At 39.3% G+C, this 24,568-nt stretch overlaps 1 protein-coding gene across 1 annotated transcript in view; it reads right to left on the minus strand.

The window, feature by feature from the left end:
• Positions 1–16,002: 16,002 nt before the first annotated feature.
• Positions 16,003–24,568, minus strand: part of LOC119726695 (sarcospan-like) — a 72,745-nt gene continuing 64,179 nt past the window's right edge. Inside the window, exon 4 of the mRNA XM_038198494.1 lies at positions 16,003–20,422. Coding sequence (XP_038054422.1) covers positions 19,958–20,422 — 465 coding nt within the window. The 3' untranslated portion in view covers positions 16,003–19,957. The remainder of the gene's footprint in view (positions 20,423–24,568) is intronic.

Here is a 24,568-nt window from a genome sequence, read left to right on the forward strand (position 1 = left end):
CCCCACATCTCTTGTAATAAATGCACACTCCAGGAATTCATAGTCTTTCAATCACTGGTAAAGGTAACAAATCCTTTTGGTCTGTATTTGAAAGTGGTTTCCTGAACAGCTCGAAATTACGATATATTGCAGTTGATTTCGAGTGTATATCAGCTGAAAAAAAATCTCCTTCTCCAATGCGTCTCCGATGTTTTTTTTCCCCAGGATTATAGCACGTTATAAACAAGGACAGTCTGAAATCGGTGTCAATATGAGAGGACGCAGCACAAAAAAGAAATTGCTTCAGAATTACCCCAGATATTAGCCCGAGTGAATGACATCCCCATGGTAACCATGACATCAGCCCAGTAGTCTGCCAAATTGTCAGGAATTTCTCAAGAGCGCTGTGTTGGGTTGCTTCCACCATGTTCTATATGCTCTCCAGTGATTACGTTAATGTAACGGCACACTGGAGCAGTTAATTTGCACGACTTTTTCATATAATGATTTGATTTATACTCTCTTTCTTCTTATGGCCTTCAGAATTTTCCGAGTCAACACCATGTATTCCCGCACGTCTATTTTCACCTTTTCTTGGTTCTGCTTTTTAAATCTGTCTTGAAATAATTTTAAATGTTTGTGTTTTTACGGTGTAAACATGGTGTTTTTTTGTAGCAGAACCCTCATCACTTCAATTCAAATAAGACATCATTTTGGCAGGCATTACTGATTTGACTTCACTGGTTTGGTAAATTTAAAGCACGACACCATGCATTTTAACACCACACCTCATAAACATTTTGCCTTTAAATCAGTTTCTCCCCACAAATTTCAGAGATGCATTATCCATGTTGTTTTGTTTGTCCGTGGGCGACAAAAAAAATCGGTGGTTCTCTTGGCTTTAGTTACCATAGCAACGGCTGAGATTTGTTAACTGAGGCAGACGGATTTGAGCCCAGGAGCACCACTACACCCCAGCCCAGCATCTTACAAGGAAACCCACTTACCGTGCACTCCCCATTAATCCATCACCATCAACACATAGTTAACTGGAGGGCATGAAAAAAAGAAATGAACAACGATAATTCATCTCTGTGGGTTTATCTTTTTTTGTGCACGGTATTTGTGTGGTCCTTAAAGTGACATTGGTTATCAGACCGGCGACAAAAATATTCTGATAAGTTAATTTCACTTAAGGAAATTAAAGATCACTTTAAGGAACCACTATCATTTTTGATTTTTGTTTAACTTTATAACTAATGACGCCCATAGTAGTTCATTAAACAGACTTACCAAATTACTTTGAAACTACAAGATGGTTCCATGGTATCAGTGATACCAAACATTAACGTAATTCGCGTGACGTGATTGTCACAGTTACAATTTTCCAGCGAATATGGATTAGAATCTTGGAATAGCAGTGGAGACTTGAAACGGTATATATTTTTTAAAGAGAAAGACATAACACATGCACTTAAGGATTCCATTACAAAAACTGTCCGATTCCTACAACTGTTTAATTGATAGAAAGATCAAGGAATTAAGAAATATTCACTCAAAATCGTGTTCATCCAACCTGTTCATTTTCAGTGAAGATTTTTTTTAAAACTCTTTATTCGTATTCGAATGGTAGACTTAACATATATGAGAAATGTCACTAATTTGTCAAATCTTTAGTTATTTTTTCATCTATGAGAAAACTTAATCACGCAAATCCTGCCGTAAACAACTTTCTAAGGCAATAAATAAAACGAACTCCAAATACAGATGCTGAATAAATATATATACGCAAGAACAATTTATCATGATTAGATTTCAGTAATCTACTCTTGGATCTTTCCCCCTAAATTCGTCCTATCGAAAGTGATATTAATTAAAAGCCCCTCGGGGAAGTTTCATCATCAGTCAAATGAAAAATAATACCGAAATGAAATGAGATATAGGATGAAGGCGGCTTCTGATGAAAAGTTGCGGAGCGCTGACTGTAAATTGTTTAAAGGGGTGGTGTCTCTTCGATGGGAAATAAAAGTGAAGGCAAGAAAATACTGTGACGAATGGATTTTATCTGAAGTCTTTTGTACCAGGCTGCATTATACGTATATTGCCTGCATGTCTGGCCCCCGCCTCCATACCCCACCTAAGCTTTTCTAGCATTGTGTATGACAAATTTGAGCAACACTATGGGAATTTTTAACTGTCCCAATAATTTGCATGGAGTTATCAAAAATCTTAATTTTGAGCTTTGGTTTCACTCCGCCCTTTATTTTTCCAGGATTCAGAATTTTTATCGAAAAGAAGTAGGGGCCTATCCGTGGCAATTTGGTATTTGGATTCGTATATGTTGATTCCATCCAGTATTTCAAATATGTATTTGCGGTCCTTTACTTTAAAGACTTAACACTTTATAGCTCGATCCAAAATTGTTTTCCTCCCCCCCCCCATTTTTTTTTTAATTTGAATTTCGCGAAGGAGAACCTTATTTGGCCCCGCCTTCAAAATTGTATTCGTGTTTTAGCTTCTACATGTCACTTGGTGGTCGGTAGGTCGGTACGCACTGTCCCCGGTAAATTGACCAAAATAAACCCCCTAATTCCCCCAAAAATATAACTACCAGATTTTAATTGTGAAAAAAAAAAAAAATAAGTCAAATACCTAACAAAAATTGTTTGTAACAATTCGGAAAGATGTTTATGAAATGTTTGTAAAATGGAGGCAAAATATGTGCAGTAATGTTATAGCCACGTGGTATTTATCACAAATCGCTTTAAATCTAGGTATAAATCTAAAGTATGGTGTTCCATATCCATAATGTGTCATAAGCGTCGCATTTTTGGGCGTCGCATTTTTAAGCTCTGGCAGGGATCATTTTGATAGATTTCATGCAAGACTTTCATGCAAGACGGCCAGAGCTTATTGTGCACTCGTACATCGCACTTGTTTTCAATATGATTATAACAATCACAACTAAAATTGAAAGCCAATGCCAAAAAAGTAGTAAAGTATTTTGTCGTATTAAAAGCATCTTAATTAAATCCTTCAATTATATTTTAAATGAAAACGATGAAATCTTAGATTTGGATGAATGTCTTATAAGTGGATCTCTGACGGTTTCTTGGAGCCAGTCGATATTAAATGCAATTTCTCCGGGAATCCGAGTCGGAATCAGTTCGTTGCCGGAGGCAAATGGCAATATCAAGTGAAAGAAATGATTCAATCAATTATCGGAATCATCATTCCCGGTGAAGGTAGGATACAACAAGGCTCAGTCTAGGTCCAGTATTATTGCATGTTTTCACAGTGCCCCGTAGGAATTTTGGATTAATCTTAAGTATAAAGGAAGCAAATGGAAGAACAGGTTTTATTCGCCCCGAGGCGCCTTCATTATTTCCAGTTATTCTGTATTTGTTTTCCTCACTCGGATAAATCCGACTGCAGTTATATACAGTAGGTATGGTATTGCCTCCTATGTGACTCATTGTTCTCTTTGCGCGGACTCGCCATAATTATGTGAAAGAAAACTTGCAAAAGAAGGGTAATCCTTACTTTAACGACCCGTTCTATTATAAGGTTAAAAGACTCACCAAAACAACTGACTAAATGACACTCAAAAGTAACATTCCGGTATTTCTTGTCACCAGTATGACACCTTCTTGAATGTCAGCAGGATTAATTTTGTGGAAAGAGGCTGGCAGGGCTTTGATTTTAGAGGGAAATTAAGGGGCCGAAAAACATGATGACGAACAGAAAACTGACTCAAAAAGCAAACTGCAAAAAAGGGTAGGAAAGTCACATTTTCTATGAAAGTCCTTTCAAAATTACATCTAACATGAATTTATCTGAAGAAACAAGACTGCTTTAGCCTGCAAAAGTCACTTTGGTACTGGACAGTCATCTGCAAAAGTAAGTTTTGAACAGAACTCGTAAAAAATAGAGGTGACCTAAAGATAAGGATTACCAAAAGAAGACCTTTTTGAGCAGTTAGTTGTGAGGCTCTTGCCAAAGAACCGATCCAGAGATTCTTCCACATGGTGTTCCCGCAAACCTTCACTAGGTTTACACTACCGCCATGTAAAATTTCAAATCTGTATTTACATGTAATTTCCACCGAAAATGTCTTGTTTGTATTTTTCAGTTGGCAAAGCTTTACAATAAATCGAAGCGTCTGTTATTGATGTTTCGTCCTCTGTGAAATTGTAGTCTCGTAACCCGATCTCCGGCAATGGATTACCCACATCAAATCCCGTAACGAAATCCTGCAATAACACGATTTTTTTGGGCACAAACTAGTAATGATATTAAATTAATTTTGTTCTGTTCAGACATTAATATTTCAGGAATGCACTAGTGCACGAACACATTGAGTATATCCTATGGTAAAATGTTTCCACCATTCCCGCTATTTGTTCGTTTTTTGTGTGTTAAACTAGTTAAGTCATCGACAGACGATTAATAACAATAAATGAAGCATATTTAAAAAGTTGTTTTTTAATTCGCAGCAAATTTCAGGAATGGAGGTTCGAATTTCTTTTGCTAACTGCGGGCTATGGGACTTTGTTCAAAAACCAATGAGCGCGCCTTTACGCATGCGTCATGTTGGCAGGCCATTGTGTAATGATTCAGGACTTACCGCGTTTTATAAAATATATATGGATAGAAAACATGAAGCAATGTTTTATCCATGATTAAGAATTATTCATAACAGCACAAGATCAAATTCCATGTATCAAACATGTTGAATTGTTTTTCTTCTAAAATAAGGAAACTATATAATTCCTGTCGGTCGTGAATATAGTGTGACCCCCGATATAGTGTGAACCCCAGCATGATTTCTGGAAGTATTTATTTTGAAAAATCGTTACCTGCTATTATAGACGATTTCCGTGCTATATTAAAGTTGTTTTTTTTCAATTTTGTTATTTTCCTAGCAATCATAGTGTAAAGGTTATTAATTTTTGAATGGAACATCGAACGAAAACATTATACCGACTTTCAGTTACTGAATTGTTTCTGCACAAATGTCGAATTATTGGCTGCCAGACAATAATTCGGCTCTCGCAGGGCGGGTTAATTTGTGCGCAAAATGAAACCCTTTAAATAAACATATATATTGAAAATTCGTTAGTAGACAAAAATGCCAGTTTTGAACAGCACGGGGTATCAACTTTAACAGTTTGTTAAGTCTATAAGCTGAATAAAACTCTATATAGTCGGCAAGTAAAGAGATCTTTGAGTTTGCCGACGGAAAATTTATTCTCTTTTCAAGCTTTGATTTTCCGAGTTGTTATCGTCTTGCTTTTGTAAGATTTACACCTGCATAAATTATGCAGGTAATTATCAGCGGTTTCGTTTGATGGTTTTATATACGGATTTCATTTGGCTTTTTAGTTTTTCAAATCACACTGCTAAATTCTTTATATGTAGAAAAAAATTATCCCGCAGTTTTCTTGCTTCAGCAGAAAGGTATTTAAATGCTGTATTTTTATTGCCATTCTTGTAGAAAATCTGTGTTGTTATGCAAAACCAGTTATCACCTATCTCTATTGACATTCAAGCAGTTCATTTCGATTCTACCACCATTTGTTACAGCTCTGTGTATTTGTGTTACTGAGATTGATTATGGGTTGAAATAACAGGAGTCCAAAGGTCTAGTGGTGTGGTACCCAGCCCCCTCATTATGAGCAGCTTGTTTATCCTCTTATGATATAGGACATAAATTAATAATAGGCTGATTAATGTTCGCTAATTGGGGGTCCTTAGCGCGGTGTGAAAATGATTAATGGCAGGCCCTTGTCATCACGCAGTCAACATCTTGGATCCTACCACATAGAGCAAGTTGATATGGCTCGACCAAAAAAAGCTGAAGTGATTGTTCATCTTTGGCTGATAAGCCCTATATACACTTTCCCCCTGCGGGCTGCAATTCAGAAATGACAAATTTGACATTTTACCTTTTGATAGCAAGGTGCTACTCGCCTCGTGTACTTACGTACGTATGTCTTCCCCCAGGGTATTTTCAACAGAATATGGGCCGTTTTCAGGAAAGTAAATTTGATACTATCTCATTTATTACAAATTTGGGCGTGATTTGTCGGGGAGGAAAGGGAAAGGGGCCCATGAGGGCTTTTTGTAACTTCAATCGCCTGTGGGACTATACTGCCATATTGTCAGCCAATATGTACTGTGTGTTTTAGAGGCAGGTGCATGTCACAATCTCCGTACTCCAGCCAACGTTGAGTCTGTGATAGTTTTGGCTATTTTGGGGAAAATTCTCTTCCTCGGGAAAACAAATTGACAATTTTAAGTTCAAGCCGACGAGAATACAAGTTTTTATACTGCACAATTGCTGTAGTTTCAATAGGTAAATTGTGGGTCTGCAGTTCAGGATTTCAGGGGGGGGGGGGGGAATAGACAGTTTTTACCTTAAGGGAAACCGATGACGATTAAGAGAAGCTGAAATCCCCCCCCCCCCCACCCCGAGTAAAATGGGAATTGGTTCAATAACTTAATACTCCAAAAATCGCGGTGTGTTAAAGTGTAGGCAGGCACAGCTAAATAAGTTCACTTTTCAGCAAAATTCCATATGTTACCAGCCAAATTGGCATGTGGCACTGTATGTGACTGGTGTTCAGCTGACTCTTGCTTAGCATGAATTTGATGGAGGGAATTGGCATGCTTTGCACACCACCAAATTGAGTCTATAGTTGTACTAAAACTTCTAAAAGTTATGGAAAAAGTACTATTCTACCACCCATAGGTTAGTGTCTCATGATTAGAGGGTCAGGGGTTCAATTCCAGCTGCTGGCCATAATATGTTGTGTCTTTGGGCAAGCCACTTCACCGCCCCCCACTTGCCTCTCTCAAGTCTCCACGTACCCAGGAGTATAAATGGGTACCGGTGTCATATGAAAATCGGACTCGTATGAAAATCGGACTCTTTTTTCCCTTTTATTGGTAAAAACCCTCTCACGTGACCGGTCCCTCTCCTAATTATCTATGCATGAGCATGCGCAATACCACCAATGAGTCCATATTTCATAAAACCTAAATTCATGCTACACCGGCATGAGCTGGGGGTAACCTGCGATGGACTGGCATGCCATCCACCAGGGGGAATAGAAATACAGGGTGAGTCAAAAAACACGAAACCCAAATGTCGGACTATTGTTTCAGTGACGTTCTGCATGTAGCACTTTCAAAATCTAGGATATAAAAGCCCAATTCATAAGCTTTCTTTTAGTACAAGCATCATTGAAATCACTTTTCAAGTACTTTTCAAGCTATGGAACTTTAAACACTACCATCGTTTTAAAGTTCTGTCCACGGATCACACAAAAGGTGTGCGTTCCTTCAGCAAAACTAAACAAAATCACGCACATCCCTATGTGATTTGTTTTCGTTTTGCTGAAAGAACACTTACCTTTTTGTGATACGTGGACAGAACTTTAAAACGGTGCTTGTGTTTAAAAGTCCGTAACTTGAAAAGTGCATTAGGGATTTGAATGATTTTTGTACTAAAAGAAAACTTATGAATCGAGCTTTCATATCTTAGATTTTGAAAGTGCTACATTTAGAACTTCATAAAACAATGGTCCCATATTTGGGTTTCGTTTTTGTTTTACTCACCCTGTAGTCTTGTTTAATGCCAAGGAAACCGGAGATAACTACCAGCCTGATGGACCATACTGGCTCGTGACTGACGTTAGGCCTACAAGTACCCTGACATTCCCAGGAGCAAAATCTAAGAAGAAGCTCAAGAAATTACTGTTCAGTCAGTGAGCAAGAAATATCACTATACACGCGTCATGAGTGGGTGTAGTACCCAACGCGCATTGCTTGAGGTGTGGATTGTGCTGTGTGCCACACACCCACCTACAGATACACCTTCTAATCTCACAGATTGACATCTTTTCTCCGACTTGATTCTTTGTTAAATGTCAAATGCATTCGGATCTCGGGGGGGGGGGGGGGGTCGAAAGTGGGCAGATATAAAGTACAGGTATTGGGGTTGAATAAGGGAATTATGGTGTAATTGAATAATTTTAAACGGTGGTTTTAAACCACTTACGTGACGTGCTCTCGAGGAATGGGAATGGGCGTATATAGCAATGTCAATAAATCTTATGCCGAGTCCGAATGTTGTAGCCGGCTGGAAATAACACGTGCGTTTATGGAAGCCACTGGCTTGTGGTTACAGCCACTCCAGTAGACGTGTGTGTTAATTTTGGCCGCAGCCAGTTGATTCGGACACGGCCGATGGCTATAAGATGTTTGTATAAGACCCTTGCATTTATTTATCTGCGTACGCATGGTGTTTGAATGTAGTGGGAAATAACACTACACCTAATCACAATCCATGACAATAATAGAGGAGATTTATATTCTTGCATCTGGCTCACTTTAAAAAAAAATATCGAGACTTTTTTTTCATGGTTTTTGATGGCTTGTCTGTTTATTCAGCTTTTTAACTCGGGTACCGCGTGTGATCAAACTATGCCGGCAAATCAATGAGCGCACTTCCACTAATGTGCACAGGTGCAGCGCTGCACATTATCGGGTTGTGAGGTTTACGAAGGCGCGATCCATGGGTATATCATTTATCATGTTCGTGAGTTGAGCGGGGGTGGCTCCTTCGAGATGCTGAATACAGAATTCTGAGGGACATTGCATTTCTGTTTAATTCTTCCTGTTCAGGGCCCAGAAATTCGCTTAGCACAGGAAATAATCGCTTAGCAAAAACTGGTTACCAGCCAACATCTCGTGTCATGTTTATTGCTGTGAACTGGTACTTTGCCAATTGATCTTGCTAAGTACACAAATTTCTAAGCAATATTTTCTTCTAAGCAGCTTCATGCAATTGGACCCATAGTTCAGTGACCAATATCACATTAACACCAAAAAGCCCTTTTGAACGGTCTGTTCGAAAGAGAGGATATAATACCTTGCAACCTAGTTTGGCTTCCTTTTACGTAAAATCTTTCCGCGACATTATTTTCCCAATATGAAATAACATTCTGGGTTTCGCAGTACTGCCTCGGTTTCGTTTCAATATGGCGACTCAATGCAATGAGCTAATACATGTACATGTAGATAGTAATAAGCAGTAAAATTGCACATTGTATAGTTTCAAGCCTATGTTGCTTAGTTGCTTCCGACACTCTACAGTTTGGAAAATAGTTTATTTTCAGTCTCAATTCAAATGAGAGTATAACAAGTGGGTACATCGCATTTGCTTGAAGTCTCAGGACAGTGATACTCAATGTTTTTTTTGTAATCAGAACCTTCTACGACTGTTTCAACTGAGGGGACTTTCGCAAACACCCGCTTCACTTTTGTTTGCACCAATCAAGATAGAAGTACACAAAACCCGAATCTATGATGAGTATTGCTTGCAGAGGAACTTTAATGTCACTACGGGGATGGTAGTTCCCTACGGCAGAAAAGCTCAGGTATTAATATCGTCAATAATTGACCTATGCCGGGGGTCCCGACTATCACTGCTCGATCTATAGACATTTCTCCGCTCGTTAAGACTGTAATAGCTCCGCTGTTAGCAGTCGTAAAAATAGATCTGTGAATACACTATGATGTGCAATGGCTGGGGCACGGGGTTTGAAAAGGCATGGTGATATTTGTTTTAATGTCGCAACGTGATTTACCGGTCCGTGATTACTGGGAGGGGTAAACAGCGAATGGAGGTAGGCTATATGGCAGCCAAGAAAGTAGAATTATCATTTCACAGAATCTGAGTGATGAAAAGCGTATCTTCTTTTAGTTTGGTAAAGTACACCTGGTATTTCTTTTTTAAACCATTGCCTCCACAAACAACTGCGTTTTCGATTCAATTAGATTCTGTTTTGTTATAATTAAACCAATTAAAAGTCTCTAACCACGATTCTTGCATTTCTGATATCTCACTTCTTGAGTTATCTCACTTGAGTTATCAAGATAAAGTGTCCGAGGTGCATGACTTCACACGTCATTTTGCCGACAATGAAGATAATCATCAACTAATGTGCCGACTGTTCGCAGGTACAGGTGGTGAGCCACATTAAACATTCTTCTTCGAATCTAAAATCACGATGTGATCTCCTTGAATATACAAACGTTTTCAGGAATATCTATTTTGTTTCTCTCTCTCGGGTTATGTCTCGATGTAGTTATCCCTGTCTTCATGTTCTACCGGCATTCTGCAAATGTCCTTACATACATTCGACGTAAACATGTTTTGGAATGTTATGAGATTGCACATGGGCGCAGAACGAAAAGGCGTCTTATTACTTGTGGCGAACAGACGCGGAAATTAATCAAAGGGAACTTGTCTCTTGGGGAGAAGCAGGTAGTGAAGGATTTTTTTTGCCCAAGGACACACGCACCGCAACTCCGGGCTGGACTCGAACCCACAACCTGCAGAAATACCTGCAGGTCTTGAATCGCTGCCCCAGACGGCCATGAAACCACGTTAACAGCCTAGCACCACAAAGTGCTTGTTCTAAGGGTGCACCAGGGAGGAGGTACTATAGAGGTTCCCTTCAATTGTCCTCGACACCTCCAATTGTGATGTTGACTCTCTTGGACACCCCCGGTACCTTATACCCCCAAAAGAAGGAGGCCTACACGGAGGGAAGCCAGGCCTATAACAACAATGTGGTGCTAGCGCTTTATACCAAAGGTCTCAAAGCGTTTCACAAAGCGCATTCTGGTCTCTACCTTCACAGGTACCCAGTTGTGCTCCTGGGTGGAGAGAGGCAATTGTAGGTAAGGGTCTTGCCCAAGAACACAAGCACCATGTTCTCCTATACAGGGTACGCCTTGCTGCTTTGTGGGCTTCCTGCCAGTGGCCCAAAAGAGGATAGGGAGGTGAAACGAAATTAATTTCGCAGCGTTAATTTCGCAACAATCGTGCAAATATATTGATATAAGTTCCTGTTACCTTAACTAAATCGCTTAAGTAGAAAGCATAAACTCGTTTGATTTCCGCACATACCAGCTCGCGATGTAGCCTAAGAGAACACCAAGGTTAAATCTGTTTTCAAAAGGTCGAACCTTGTAAAACTAAAGACACATAGGCCTGTGATCGTCTTGTGTCATAAGAGTGAAGTGTTTCCATCTTTAAGACCCATAATGGTTTCCTCGTCTGTAAGGCGTCCTTTTCGTCCTATATTTAGTACAATATGGTATGTCATTCAGTCTCAACGTGCAGTAATTAGTTGAAACCACTACGCAGATGTCTTGCATGCAAATGAAACAAAAAATGGATTTATGTGCATGGTTTTTTTTTTGACTCGGGTCCTTGAAGGCAAGGAACTTCTCTACAAAATCAACTTTGGGAGTTCAAAGTTTTAAACTGCGTACAGGCCTAACACTTTAAGACGAAAGATCTGAACCAGATTGGAATCCTCATAATACCCCGGCTCTATACTGCAATAACTACCCAAGCATGTTCGAACTAATTACATCACTTGTGGTATGGTGAAACGACCTTTTTAGCCATCTGTATGTGCTATTTATAGCGTCAAATAACTTATTGGTTCCGCCACGCTTGGCGTATCACACCGACAAAATGTTTAAAAGTGAATTGTTACTTTTTCTATTATGACCTTAAGAGGTTGGGCTTTTTCAACGAGTCATCGAATAAACATATCGACCCACGATAAGTATCAATTAATTGAGCAAAAATAACGAATTGCTGAGGGAATGCTATATGTGTTACAGCGCATAGCTCAATCTGCCAAAAGACTGCCATCAATCTGCACGATATATTTTGACCAAAAAAACCCCACCATCTTTGTTTATTTTGGGCGTCTACAAACCTCTGAAAAAAAGGAATTAAATTTGGATTGTTGGTGGGCCGCTAAATGCTCACAAGATACGCCCGAGTTATTATCGGGTAGCAAGTAACTCGAAATGTGTTAAGTAATTATATTCCAATGCGGGCCGATTTCTTCTTTTCGTTCTATGTATTATTACACAATACGTAACTTTTGTATTTCTATATATAGCAATAAAAAAACATCTATTTTTCGGGTTGAAACTCGACAGTAGCACAGATAGTCCATCTTTGAAAATCGCAGGGAGTCCAAGTAAAGCGGGGAATAAGTAATAAGGTAAACGGAGGTCGTATGACCAGTTTAGTCCCACATCGTGGTCAGTTGTCGTCAGTGGTCATTTCTCAAGCGGTCATTTTCGTCAGTGGTCATATTTCGAACTGCCCTAGGGACTCATTATCGTAGATTGGGTCGCCTGCAGCCTCCTGACATCAAAAGACTGACCTCCTAAAAGCTTAACGGATTCATTTATTCATGTCTTCACTTGATTTTCCCTCAAAGCAATTGTAACTGGATGCGATCTTGGATGATTAATAACTGTTTTATCGATTGCAAGAAACGGGTGCTCGCCCCTTTCAATGCTTTAGCTGTTTGAGAAAAGTCTAGCAATCTTCCTATGAATATCAGACACTAATTGCAACACAAAAGGTGTCACCGTATAACCACCAGAAAAGTGTTCCGTTTACCTCGATAAAAACCACCCATTTTCTTCAGGGCCCCAGAATATGAAGGTATTTACTTGCCCAAGTTAAATGTGACTTCAGTTGGGACGGTCGCAGCTTAAGTTGGGACTACATAATATCCTGATCTCTTGACGGGAATGAAGTATCACTTCCGACTTCGAGATAACGGAGTTTCGAGTTTTCGGAGTTCGACTTATCGCGATTTCACTGTATATGGACTAGTTGGGGCGTAACAGGGCTGCTGGGCAGAGAGTGAATTATAGCTTAGCACATTTACGTGCTAAGCCAGAAATAGGCAACATTTAATCGACAGACGTTATTCACAATTCGGCCATATTATTGATAGTGAGTTAAAGTCTTCATGTTTTGGAACTTTTGAGGAGAAATGAAAGCAATGAAATAAAAGTTCGTTACAAATGAATACCGGTGTGCTCTAATGAATATTTTAAACATACCCTAATATTTTGAGCCACATGAAAAAAACACAATTTCGAAGGTGAGGCTTGGCGCGCACTCCTGGGAGCACGATCCTCGCGAATGACGTCTAATACAGGGAGAGTAAAAAAACACGAAACCCAAATGTCGGAACTACTGTTTTAGTGAAGTTCTGCATGTAGCACTTTCAAAATCTAGGATATAAAAGCCCAATTCATAAGCTTTCTTTCAGTACAAGCTTTCTTTTAGTTACAGTTCTGTCCACGGATCACACTAAAGGTGTGCGTTCCTTCAGCAAAACGAAAACAATTCACACACTATGTGATTTGTTGTTGTTTTGCTGAAAGAACACTTACCGTTTTGTGATCCGTGGACTGAACTTTAAAACGGTGGCTGTGTTTAAAATTCCGTAACTTGAAAAGTACATGAGTGATTTGAATGATTCTTGTACTAAAAGAAAGCTTATGGATTGAGCTTTCATATCCTAGATTTGGAAAGTGCTACATTTAGAACGTCATTAAAACAATGGTCACGACATTTGGGTTTCGGTTTTTTTTTACTCACCCTGCATACACATCCTGCTGGCTAGTTATTTATTTCTGTGTTATTGGCAGAGTGTGCGTGCTTAGCAACTCAAAGACAAAGAAACCTGCTTAACCCTAAAATGGCCGGGTTATATTGACTATCTTTCAGCCGGGGGGCCGGGGCGGATTCCGCCCCCCCCCCCAAGATTTCGGCCATCGAGTGATGAAAAAATGTGAAACTCGGTACATGCATAGAACAACTCTTCATAAACATACCCAAGAAATTTCATGACTATAGGTCAAAGGGTTTTGGAATTATGGCTAATTAATTATTCATATGTACGAATGGCATTTCTGCTCTGTGTACACGACGTATATGGGAAAATTCAGTTTTCCCGGCGCGTAGCGCGGGAAAAATTTTCGCTACGCGGCAACCCGTTGTCCGATTTTTATGTTTTTGGTACCAAAAGATGCGCAAGGCTCGAGGCTAAAAAGTCATGACAGCTCAGATCGCGAATTGTTTTTTTTTTCAAGGCTATCGCGAAAAAAAGATGAGATGGGGGGGGGGGGGCGGATTCCGCCCCCGGCCCTTTTAGGGTTAACACAAACTTGACTCGGAAGAAAATGAAATACACAACTGAGCCCAGAGCATCAAGTTTCAATCGTAATTTTGAACCACTTTAAAAATGGAAACAAAATATTGGAAAAAAGTCCATGTTTTGAAACACATTGTACATGAAAATAAAAACCCTCAATCAATCACAGGAATAATTCATAAAGTTTGATTTTTTCTTAATAATCATAACATGCAAAATGGTAAATATTAAAAGGGTACATATTGATCCAACTTAAAGGGATCATCTCCAGGGGGAAAAATTCTTTTATATCCAGGATATGCACAGATTCGTTACCAGAATGGTAACTTACTGATGGCTCATTATTTTGTTAAGGTACCGGTGTCACAAACTCCTATGAAATCTGGTCCCTTTTACCATTTTTATTGGTTGAACCCTCACATGTGACCAGTACCACTCTCGTAATTCTCTTCACTTAGGTCTAGGCATGCGCAATCGAGTCCGTATTTCATAGAGTCCTAAATTCACACTTCACCGGTACTATATTGAGAAAACTGTATGAACATGAATGGCAATCGAAATGACTAATCGGTACAGAAATTCCTTAGCAATCCAGCCATACTCTTTATTTGGCCCAAAACAGTGATAAAGTGTACGAATTTATGCAATTTATGACAAATGATACCGGAAACAGTTGCACTTTTGTCTACGTGCAAGTTGTGGTCCACACTCACCTCGCACGCATACAAAAGTGCAACTTTGTTTTCGGTAGCATTTGTCATAAATTGCATAATTTTGTACACATTATCACTATTTTTGGCCAAACAAAGAGTATGGCTGGATTGCTAAGGAATTTCTGTAATGATCAGTCGTAATTTGACCAAGATGTGCCCAGTGGTTTTTGAGTAAGACAAAAAACTATTAAGGGGGGACTTTCTTTTTTGGTTGAGTGTAGATTTAAGACTGCATTAAGAGATCGCGCTCTGCATTACAAATCTGTGGCCTTAAAAGTTTGAAGGAAAAAACCCCACCCAAACCAAAACAAATATATTGATACTAAGTTGACCTAAAATTGGTCTACATTACTGAATTAATCTACCGTGTAAAACCATTTCAAGTTTCCGAGATTATCTGAAAGCTTCCTTGAGACTGTAGAACTTCATAAAAAGAAGATGGAAAGAAAGATGAAGCGTGCTTCGGTCGTTGCAAAAAGACAAAGCTAACTTACATTACTTTCAAGGTTTTAAACAATGATCAAGCTATCACCTGCTATAAGAGGAAATCATTTTCAATCCAATTGATAAATTGGTGATTATTATTGTCAATTGAAAACATTCCAAAACATGCACATTTGTACCCCAAGAAATGCAGGCTATATACGGTAGGGGTTTTGAAATATAACAAAAATCAGGCGCGGATCCAGAGGGGGTGTTTTGGGGGCCAAAAAAACCCAAACAAACCAGCTCTGTCCAAAAAAAAAAATTATCATACAAATTCATAAAAAATAAGTCGAAACACCCCCCCCCGACACCCCCCCCCCCCCCAAATTATACTTGTATAATGTACGCCTGTTCAAAATATGGTACACCATTCTGTAATCTAGTGTTAATAATCGTCGAATTGGAAATATGGTACCCCCCACCCCACCCAGTTTTGATTTTACGGAGGCCAAGTGTCCGGAGAAAAAAACCTGTGTACATTTTCAGAATTGTCAGAACCCCCCCCCCCCGCTAAAATTCCTGGATCCGCCCCTGAAAATGTATAACCAAAATCTGCTAAATTATTGAACTGTCCAAAAATTCAAAACCCAAAAATGTATTGTTATAGTTTACACAGCTGTGGCTTTATCATTTGAAATTGTTAAATGATAGAACAGTTTTCACCAAATATCTATTTTGAAATACTGTTAGACAGCTGATTATTTTTGATCATCTATCAAACGAAACCAAATCAGTCAATAAATTAATAACAAATTCAAAAATTAAAGTTTCAATTGTTTAAAACAACAATCAAACATCTTGAAAGCAGTTTTGACTTTTACAGAAGGCATTTTTTTGTGCATACGTATATATTATAAAGCAGTAAAAAATAAGTGGTAGAGCATACGTTACTATAGAAACCGTCTCCATGGCGATTACATGGCACATAGTTTACGGATACAATTAGATAGAATTGGATAAAACTGTGACTCTAACTATGTACAAGAAAGATTGCACGCAATAAGCCCACCAAAACGAGTCCGTCCTTCAACTCAAACCCTGTCTTTGGCTTCGCAGACATTATCCCCGAGAGTTGTTTTCTTCACAATATACAAGAAATTGACAATAATACAATAATAACTCAGTCTATAATTATACAATATACACAAAATATATACACCATTACTGCATATCTGAAAGATTAAATTCCCCTCAAATTCCAAAATCTCTGAGACCGTAAAACCTGGCACAAAAAAATTCAAGGTTGAATCCACAATGACATCATGACGCTATCACTTCAATTGACTTCAATCTTTTTATATACAATACAGCAAGGCCAGATTTAGCTGTAAGGCTTGCATAGTGTAAGTGCTTCTTTAAGGAGAGAAAAATGGAGTTTCTATGCGAGCAAAAAAAAAGAAAGAACAAAAAGAGACATTTTACAAGAGAGAAAAATACTTGGGATAATGAATTGGTTGACTGAAAATCCACCTTGCCCCAATCTTTCGTTATCAAACATCGGCTATCTACTTTGTCCTATGCTGTCAGAAATAACTGCCTCATCATTTTGTAATTAAGTCAATTTTGTTCCTCTTCTATTTCGATAAAATAGCCGTCATTTCTTCTTGTCCGTTGCTGTTCTCTGAGATAATCCGTCACCGAGATTAATACCAAAGCTGAAAAAAGGATATGAGGAAATACTCATGTCCGGAGTCGCGTCCGGAGCCTGAGGAAATTCAGCGATATTTAATGAAGCCAAAAATGTGGGCATTCCATCAAATGCTACGTTATACACCTGTCTTTATAAAACTACATGTAAACTTATTTCAAAGCAATACATAGGGAGGATTTTATTTTACATGTATATGTACTTCATCAATTAAAACCAAAATACGGTATTCTCAAAAATCCTAAAAATGAGCCATGTAAGCCAATCCTGCATTATTTCTCCTATCTTCCCACTGAAAGGGTTTGAAATAATTCCTTTAATTGTCGAAAGAATAAAATATAGAATCATTTGTAAGGGCTACAATTACAAAGTTGAAGTTCAATTAAAGATCAATAATGTGAATGCACATTCTTCAAATTGAAACCGAATACTTGAAAATGCAGACAGGGTACATGTACGAGTAACCGTGCTCCCTAAAATGGCAAAATAATTAAACCATGACAACTGGAACAAAGGCATTTTAGTACACAGTTTTTCCGGAGGCCTTACTCTTCCTGTACGGAAATCTAAAACCATTTGAGGTTTTAGGGACGTAAATGTAAGAAAACCGAATAACTTCGTTACTGAGAAGAGAAATTTAAAGATTATTACAATCTAGGAGCATCATTTAACTAAAACCTCTTTCAGATGCTGATTCACAAATAAAAACAAAAACTTGAAATTTTTTTCTTTAAAACCAATTGAATACCCTAAGCCAAAGAATTATGAAAACTAACAAACGCTTCAGATTTTAGTGTTAGTGGCATCTGTATAAACAATGTATGGGGGCTGATCACATTTATATAGCAAACTGAGCATTACTATGCTTGAGTAACAAATGATAAATTTTTCCAAAGTTAAAGGAAATTTGTTGTACCAGAAAAAAAGCAATGTGAGCAATGATTGGTGACCTCTGGTGACCTCTATATAACATTTGACCCCTAAGTAACTTAGTAAAAGTACCAAGGCGGTTCTCGAGCCGCACCTCTCACCTGCTTTTGCGATTTTCTCTAAAGAGTGACCTTTGACCTTGGTGTGTGACCTTTGACATCATTATCATGTGAAGGTTCCCATGTTGCATCTATGACCCAAGTTTGAATAAAAGTTGTCCAGGCGAGACACAAATGATTTAGAGGATGAACACACTAGGCCAAGAAAGGAGGTGGAAATTTGGTTGCTCTACATGTATTTATTACTGAAATTTTTTAAAATGAAATTATCAGATGGAGGCAAAAAGGCGAGCAAATGTGATAAAATTGAAAAAAATAAATTGATGATAAATGCACAACTGGAATGTCTGCGAATCTGAAAGCCAATTGCCAACGTCTATTCACTAGGTTGAAAATGTTTATTTACAACATATACAGGTACATGTGTGATACCGAGAACTGGAAACCTCTATGAAGAAAGTTCAGAAAGACTTGAGATAGTAGGAGAGTTTGCACGAATGTTTAAATATCATACTGGAATCTGAGTTTCAGAATCAATTTCACTGCAATTTACATGTATACAGTGGAACGTCGCTATACCGAACACCGCTATACCAAACATCGTCTTTGGCTCCTGATTTTTGTGTGCAAAACATAGCGAACATTGTTGTTGAAAAATGTCAACAGAAGAGCGACAACTGGCTATTATTTCCCCAAGGAATAGAAGGGGAAAGCCACCCATTGCTGCAGGTAGTAAGCTAAAAAGCGGCTATTACATAATTCAATATTCAGCATGTTTTCAAAGTCATTCTCCATAACTACCAGGGCGTTACATGGTGAAGTTCTGAAGGGCGCTATTTATCGAAAAGTGAGTATCGGAGCACCGGCAGCTTAAAATCACTATTCTGAACGGTCGCTGTTACGAACAATTTCTGTGGGTCCTGCGATGTTATTTATAGCGGCGTTCCACTGTATCGCAAAGATGGTTCTGTTCATTTTTTGCTCTCTTGAAATGGCCCAAAATGAAGACATCAATGTGCATACTTTGTACATGTAGGTCTTCCACTGACTAAAATTCATGCATGTTTCACACAGGAATCTAAGAAAAAGGTTTCAACACTGGTATTACTCCAACATCATCTTTGCACAGGATCAAGTTCCAAAAGCCACTAAAATACAAGGCAAAACTCCTTTGATATAAGATGGAGCAATGGCTAAACCACAATCCAGGTTTAGGCAACTTTTAAAAATTCTAATGGTCTAGTTAAAAGTACCCAGATGTAGAGGAGGTTTTTAAAGTCATGAACAATGCCAATTCCCCCTCCCCTTGCTGAAGCCTGATTTATAATATGTGAGTCGTTCTGGCAAAATTAGACGGAACTGGGCACAGGCCTAGTGGAGAAAAATGCAGAAAAAAAACAATGGGATGATTTTTTTTTTTTTTGATGTTCAGATTTATTGATATTTGTAATCTTTGATTTGTCTGATACACATATTTTAAAGAAACAGTATAATAATCATGGAATAAAACTACAAGTGGCATCTTTTTATTTTCACGAATACAAAACTTGAAACTTTATAGGCAATTTTTCTCAGTACTTAACTCTTTTGAGTTTTGACATGCCGATAAATACAAACTTTAGACAGCCATAAGTTGTCAACGGAATGTCCGATTGAAATGCAACAAACAGTATTGTAAGGAGAATTTTGTTCTCTTTCCTAATACCTGCAAACCCTCATTTCAACCTCTGCCCAGTTCTGTCTCATTTTGCTAGAACGCCTCACATATACATACTTGTTTTACCATTCATGTCAATCCCTGTAAGAACATACACGTCAGTATTCAAAGTCCTTGAATTAACACCAATTTACCCGAGAAAACTTGAGGTGAAACAGCGCATCAAGATTCCACAGCTTTTCCAAAATATCGATGAGGACTCTCTTCGAGTCTGTAATTGAGAGCAGGAATGCTCGTGGAGTTCCATCATCATGCCCACGCCAAAACCATGTAGTTTACAGTCAGTACACCTCCCCAAGAAGAAACATATTTACACTGCCTCTAGTCTGACAATTTTTTTTCTCTTCAAATAGTGAAGTCCGTCATGTATCGAAGACATACCGATCCTGCCTGTTGTCGCCATTGGCCATGATGTAGTTTGTGTAAGGCGGAGCCTGGGGATCAGACCACGGGTGGTTTGGGATACTGGCGCTGTAGGAGTAGAACCGAAGGCCCGAATGGAAATCCATGTAGCGATTCCTCCACATCAGGATGACGACAAGAAAAGACGTGATGCCGCCGAGTCCGTTGAGAATGCACTGGATGAACATGTACGTCTTCAAGTTGAGGAGGAAGGACTGGCAGTCGATGATTTCCAAGAAGGTGTAGATGCGGGCCAGTCCGTCGCTCTCTACCTTGGTGCAGTGACAGGTGTGGTGATTGTCTGAGATGCAGGTGGGTTTGTCCAGGTCAATCAGACCCAGGATGTTCTCTCCTTGGATCCCACAGAAGGCGCTGGCGATGGTGTTGACAAATAAACAGACGACGGACAGTAAGAAGAACGAGGCCTGTTGAGAGGAGAAAAGACGACAACCATTGTTATTTATATCTGGTAATGAAACCAAGGATTCCTTTGAAACCCCAATGGGACTTTAGCTCACAAGCCTGAAGAAACCTGTAGAGAGAGAGAGAAGTCAATGAAGAATTTTCAGAGTTTTAGAGGTTGAGGGGAAACCCCTGAGGAAAACCCATGGAATCAGGTATAACACCGGAATAAGGGCCAGTTCATACTTAGTATGAAAGTTAACTCAAATGCGACTTTGTATACATTATGAATTTACAAAACCTTTGGACACATTTCAATTTTGTTGATTTTGCCTGAGAATATTGACCAACATCAGACTTGATTAACTATGAATTAGGCTAAGCTTACTAATTTATTTTCTCGCTTAACCTTCCCTGTCAGGGAGCGGTTTAAAAGAATATAAACTGCCCAGCGAACTTATATGCTAATAACCAACAATCCGCCAAGTACCAGTCACAAGCAATATACACTTTGAATGATTTTTTAACTGGTAACCTGTTTTCGCTAAGCATATATTTTCTGTGCTCAGCAAAGTTCTAAGATAAGCAGCTCCGCGGAATTGGCCCCTGAAGATCCCTTCATTCGTCTTCCCATTCATTATCAAGCTACAAGCCGCGACGAGTAAACACTGGCCAACATTTCAAACAAACGGTAATTCTTTCTGTCCGCCTCTGAATATAAAGCTGTCAGGCTGGCGCGTTTATGTCCACCATGAAGGGTGGGGGGGGGGGGGGGGTAGGGAGAAGGTTGGGATGGGACACGGAGGTTTCCCTTTATCACTGTAACCGGAGCAGACTGACATTGTGACATTTACGTCGACTGTGCATTTTCATGCCACTCTGAACATGTCAGCCCGCCGTAATCGGACCACAGAAGCGCGTCAGGCATGTTACTCAATATGAGGCATATACAACTCCTAGACACATTCAACCTACTTTTTTTGTTAAAATCAGTCCATTTTGGTTCAAAATAAGAGCATCTTCAAAACAAGGGCGGATCTAGAACACAATTTTGGGTGGGGCCAAAAAATTTGTTGGACTCCCCAAAAAGTGGGTCAAAAAATTACGGCGTGGGGTTCGGGGCCCGCTTAAGGGCCCCGAAATTTTTTTGGATTCTAGATGCTCTGTGGTGCGATCTGAGGCAATTTCTGACCACTTTAACCAATGTTTTTTTGAGGAAAAGATGGTGGTGTACTCATTGCCTGCCTTTATTGCGATGTCACATAAAAAAAAAAAAATTGGTCTCGTTTTTTTGGGGGGGGGGGCCATGGCCCCCTTTGGCCCCCCCCCCCCCCTGGATCCGCCCTTGCTTCAAAAGAACAAAATTCTCTGGCAATAATCTGCTTAAAGCAATTCATCGGGCTGGCAACTGCTTTATACTCAAACCGAAGCATACTCATCAGCCTTAGACACCAACAAGAATTTTTTTTTTGGTCTTATGAAATACATTCAAGCATTTCAGATTCAGACTTTTGACTTTGAAGGATACTTAACATTTATAACATTTTTATCTCTAAAATACCTTTAGCTCAGCTAGTTTGTAAATTGGAAAACCAAGATTCATGTAAACTATTTACCTAGATTCCACTTGTATATGTACACAGTGAGTAAAACCATGGAGCTATAAAACATGGTATAGCTCCATGGTAAAACAAACCAGGCCTGAAGCTTTCTAGAATGTGTGCTTGGCCTACATAATACAAGAACAACTCCAACAAGACTTCTCCAAAACTTGGACATCTCTGAGGGCTGTCACAAAGACAACATCCCTAGCAGGCTCCTTTCATCAACTACGGGGTGTGAAGGCTTCCGGACACATTCTTCTATTGTCCAACACCACACAAATTCCTGATGAAATAGTCCACACTTAAACAAGGGACTCCCCAATGCACAGACACTTCAAAGTGCTAGAAAAACAGGGAAAGTGCTTTTTCTTCCTCAAGGAATATGCGTTGGTACACCTGGAGGTGGGAAAAGTAGGCACGGAGTGTTATTATTTTACTCTGAATGTGTGCAGAAGGCTCCAAAAAAAGACTGTAAATGTCGGGGGATGTTACTGCCTGATGGTTTTCCAAAAGATTCAACAACCTAAAGGTACATATACATGTACCGGTACTTTTGCTGTTATTTTCAGAAATGGATGGATTTGGGGGTTAGTAGCAAATATTGTTACACTACCTGTTTAAAGTTTTGTGTTCATAGAGGCTGGAAAAACCAAGAAAAGAAAATGCTGTTTTTGTCTTCTGTTCTCTACTTCAGATTAAACAGGGTGATTTATAGACATCAGGGAATTGTCAGGTCAGGGAACCGGACAAACGGATGTGTAACCAATTGCAAACAAAATGTGGACTAAGGGGCAGTATTTGAAAAAAGGTCAGTTTTTTTTCCCAACAATGGTCAGCCAAACATTACTGGAAATTGAACGAATAAAGTATAAAATATACATCATCCTTGAGAGATTGTTTACGTTTTTCGATATTCTATTTAATAAAATCCTTTTCCGATATTCGGTGTGTGACTGAATATTCGGATATTTGGCACAGCCCTAGCAATTTGATTTTTTCCTCTTGGGGCTAACCTCACAGAGAAACCAAAACAAGTGACGCACAAACACCACAGCATTGAAATTGATTCTGATAAAAAAAAAAAAAGCTGGATATACATGTAAGCAAAACTAGCGGTCACGTGGTCACATCCAGTGGCTGGTTTTTAACGTCCTATGATAGGTGAAGTTGTAGTAAAGTCTGTCACGAGCCAATGTGGCCCATCAGGCCGGTGTTTATATTCAGTTTCAGAAACATGAAACGACTGAGAATATTTTGTAGCATCCCTGGATGGGATGCTTGTCCATCGCAGGTTCCTCCCCAGCTAATGCAGGTACCCATTTATACTCCTGGGTGGAGAGAGGCAAGTGGAGGGTGAAGTGGCTTGCCCAAGGACACAACATACGGCCAGCAGCTGGATTCGAACCCCTGACCCTCTGATCATGAGTCACGAACCCTAACCACTAGGCCACACTCCCGCCAATGATAGGTAATGTCGCTCATAAATCTTTCATCACAACACTTTTTTCCCCTCTGATATATCCAGTTCTCTTTGTCCCCCATGTCAAAAGCTAATATAACAAGGAGCAGAATGTCATCGCATATAAACTACTGATCCAGAGCTTAGCAAGCTGACACGAGGTGTCACTGATATCGCTCAAGCTGGAACCGGACTGTTTGGTTTCACCAGTCAAGCCTGCAAAAAAACGTCCAAGAGTTCATTAGCGAGTGTGCAATAATGCACAAATACATCTCGCTGGGACTGAGCGGGCCAACAGAGCAGAACACTATGCCAATGCAAAAGCAACACAGCCCTCCTCGCTTATCTTGTCCAAGCAAACATGTGTTTGATATTGCAGTATTAATTTGTTGGTTGGGAACTCCGCTCAGCCTCCGGGGAATAAAAACAAAATACCGAGGTGGGGAAACGTTTTATGATTCCAGAGTGGTCTGTGCTGCCATTGCACGCTTCACATAATTCTGTTTGATTTTCAGGCAAATATCAAGACTGAGTTTCCCGTGAATATCAATGAAGTTTTCTTCCCAACCCTAAATTTTACTGCATATTCTTTCATCATTTCATTTAAGGTTCATCCAGGCTTCTGAGCTATTAGGACTGTGTACGTTTGAGAAATCCTAGGTTTTGTTACCAGAAAAATGTTTATAACTGTGTATATTTAGAAGCTTACGATCATTTCTTGTCAGTTTAGTCAAGGCCTTAGCTGACCGTATTTTGAAAAGCTACGTGGATATCAAAACATCATACTATTAAGAAGTATACAGTCAAGGTATGCGCTGAAGCACGGAGGAGTCGAAATTGAACGGCAGGGAGTAAAGTTTAATCAGTCGTACAGGAACAATACAATTTGTTGATCGATTCAAAGGAAGGCGGGGGAAGAATCAATTTCATTGACCATGAACTATGATGGAAACAGATGGCCAGGCAGGCTTTCTATTCAGTCGCGGAAGGTTTTGTATCGAGGGTTGGTGAGGCTGGAGTACATGTATATAATATGACAGCAACAGTGACAATTGTGACGTTTGGATGCATGTTACGCAGCCATAAAGCAATAGCGCATAATCGCA

Source organism: Patiria miniata, unplaced genomic scaffold (genome assembly GCF_015706575.1).
Source record: "Patiria miniata isolate m_02_andy unplaced genomic scaffold, ASM1570657v1 HiC_scaffold_2, whole genome shotgun sequence".
In the NCBI taxonomy this organism is placed as follows: domain Eukaryota; kingdom Metazoa; phylum Echinodermata; class Asteroidea; order Valvatida; family Asterinidae; genus Patiria; species Patiria miniata.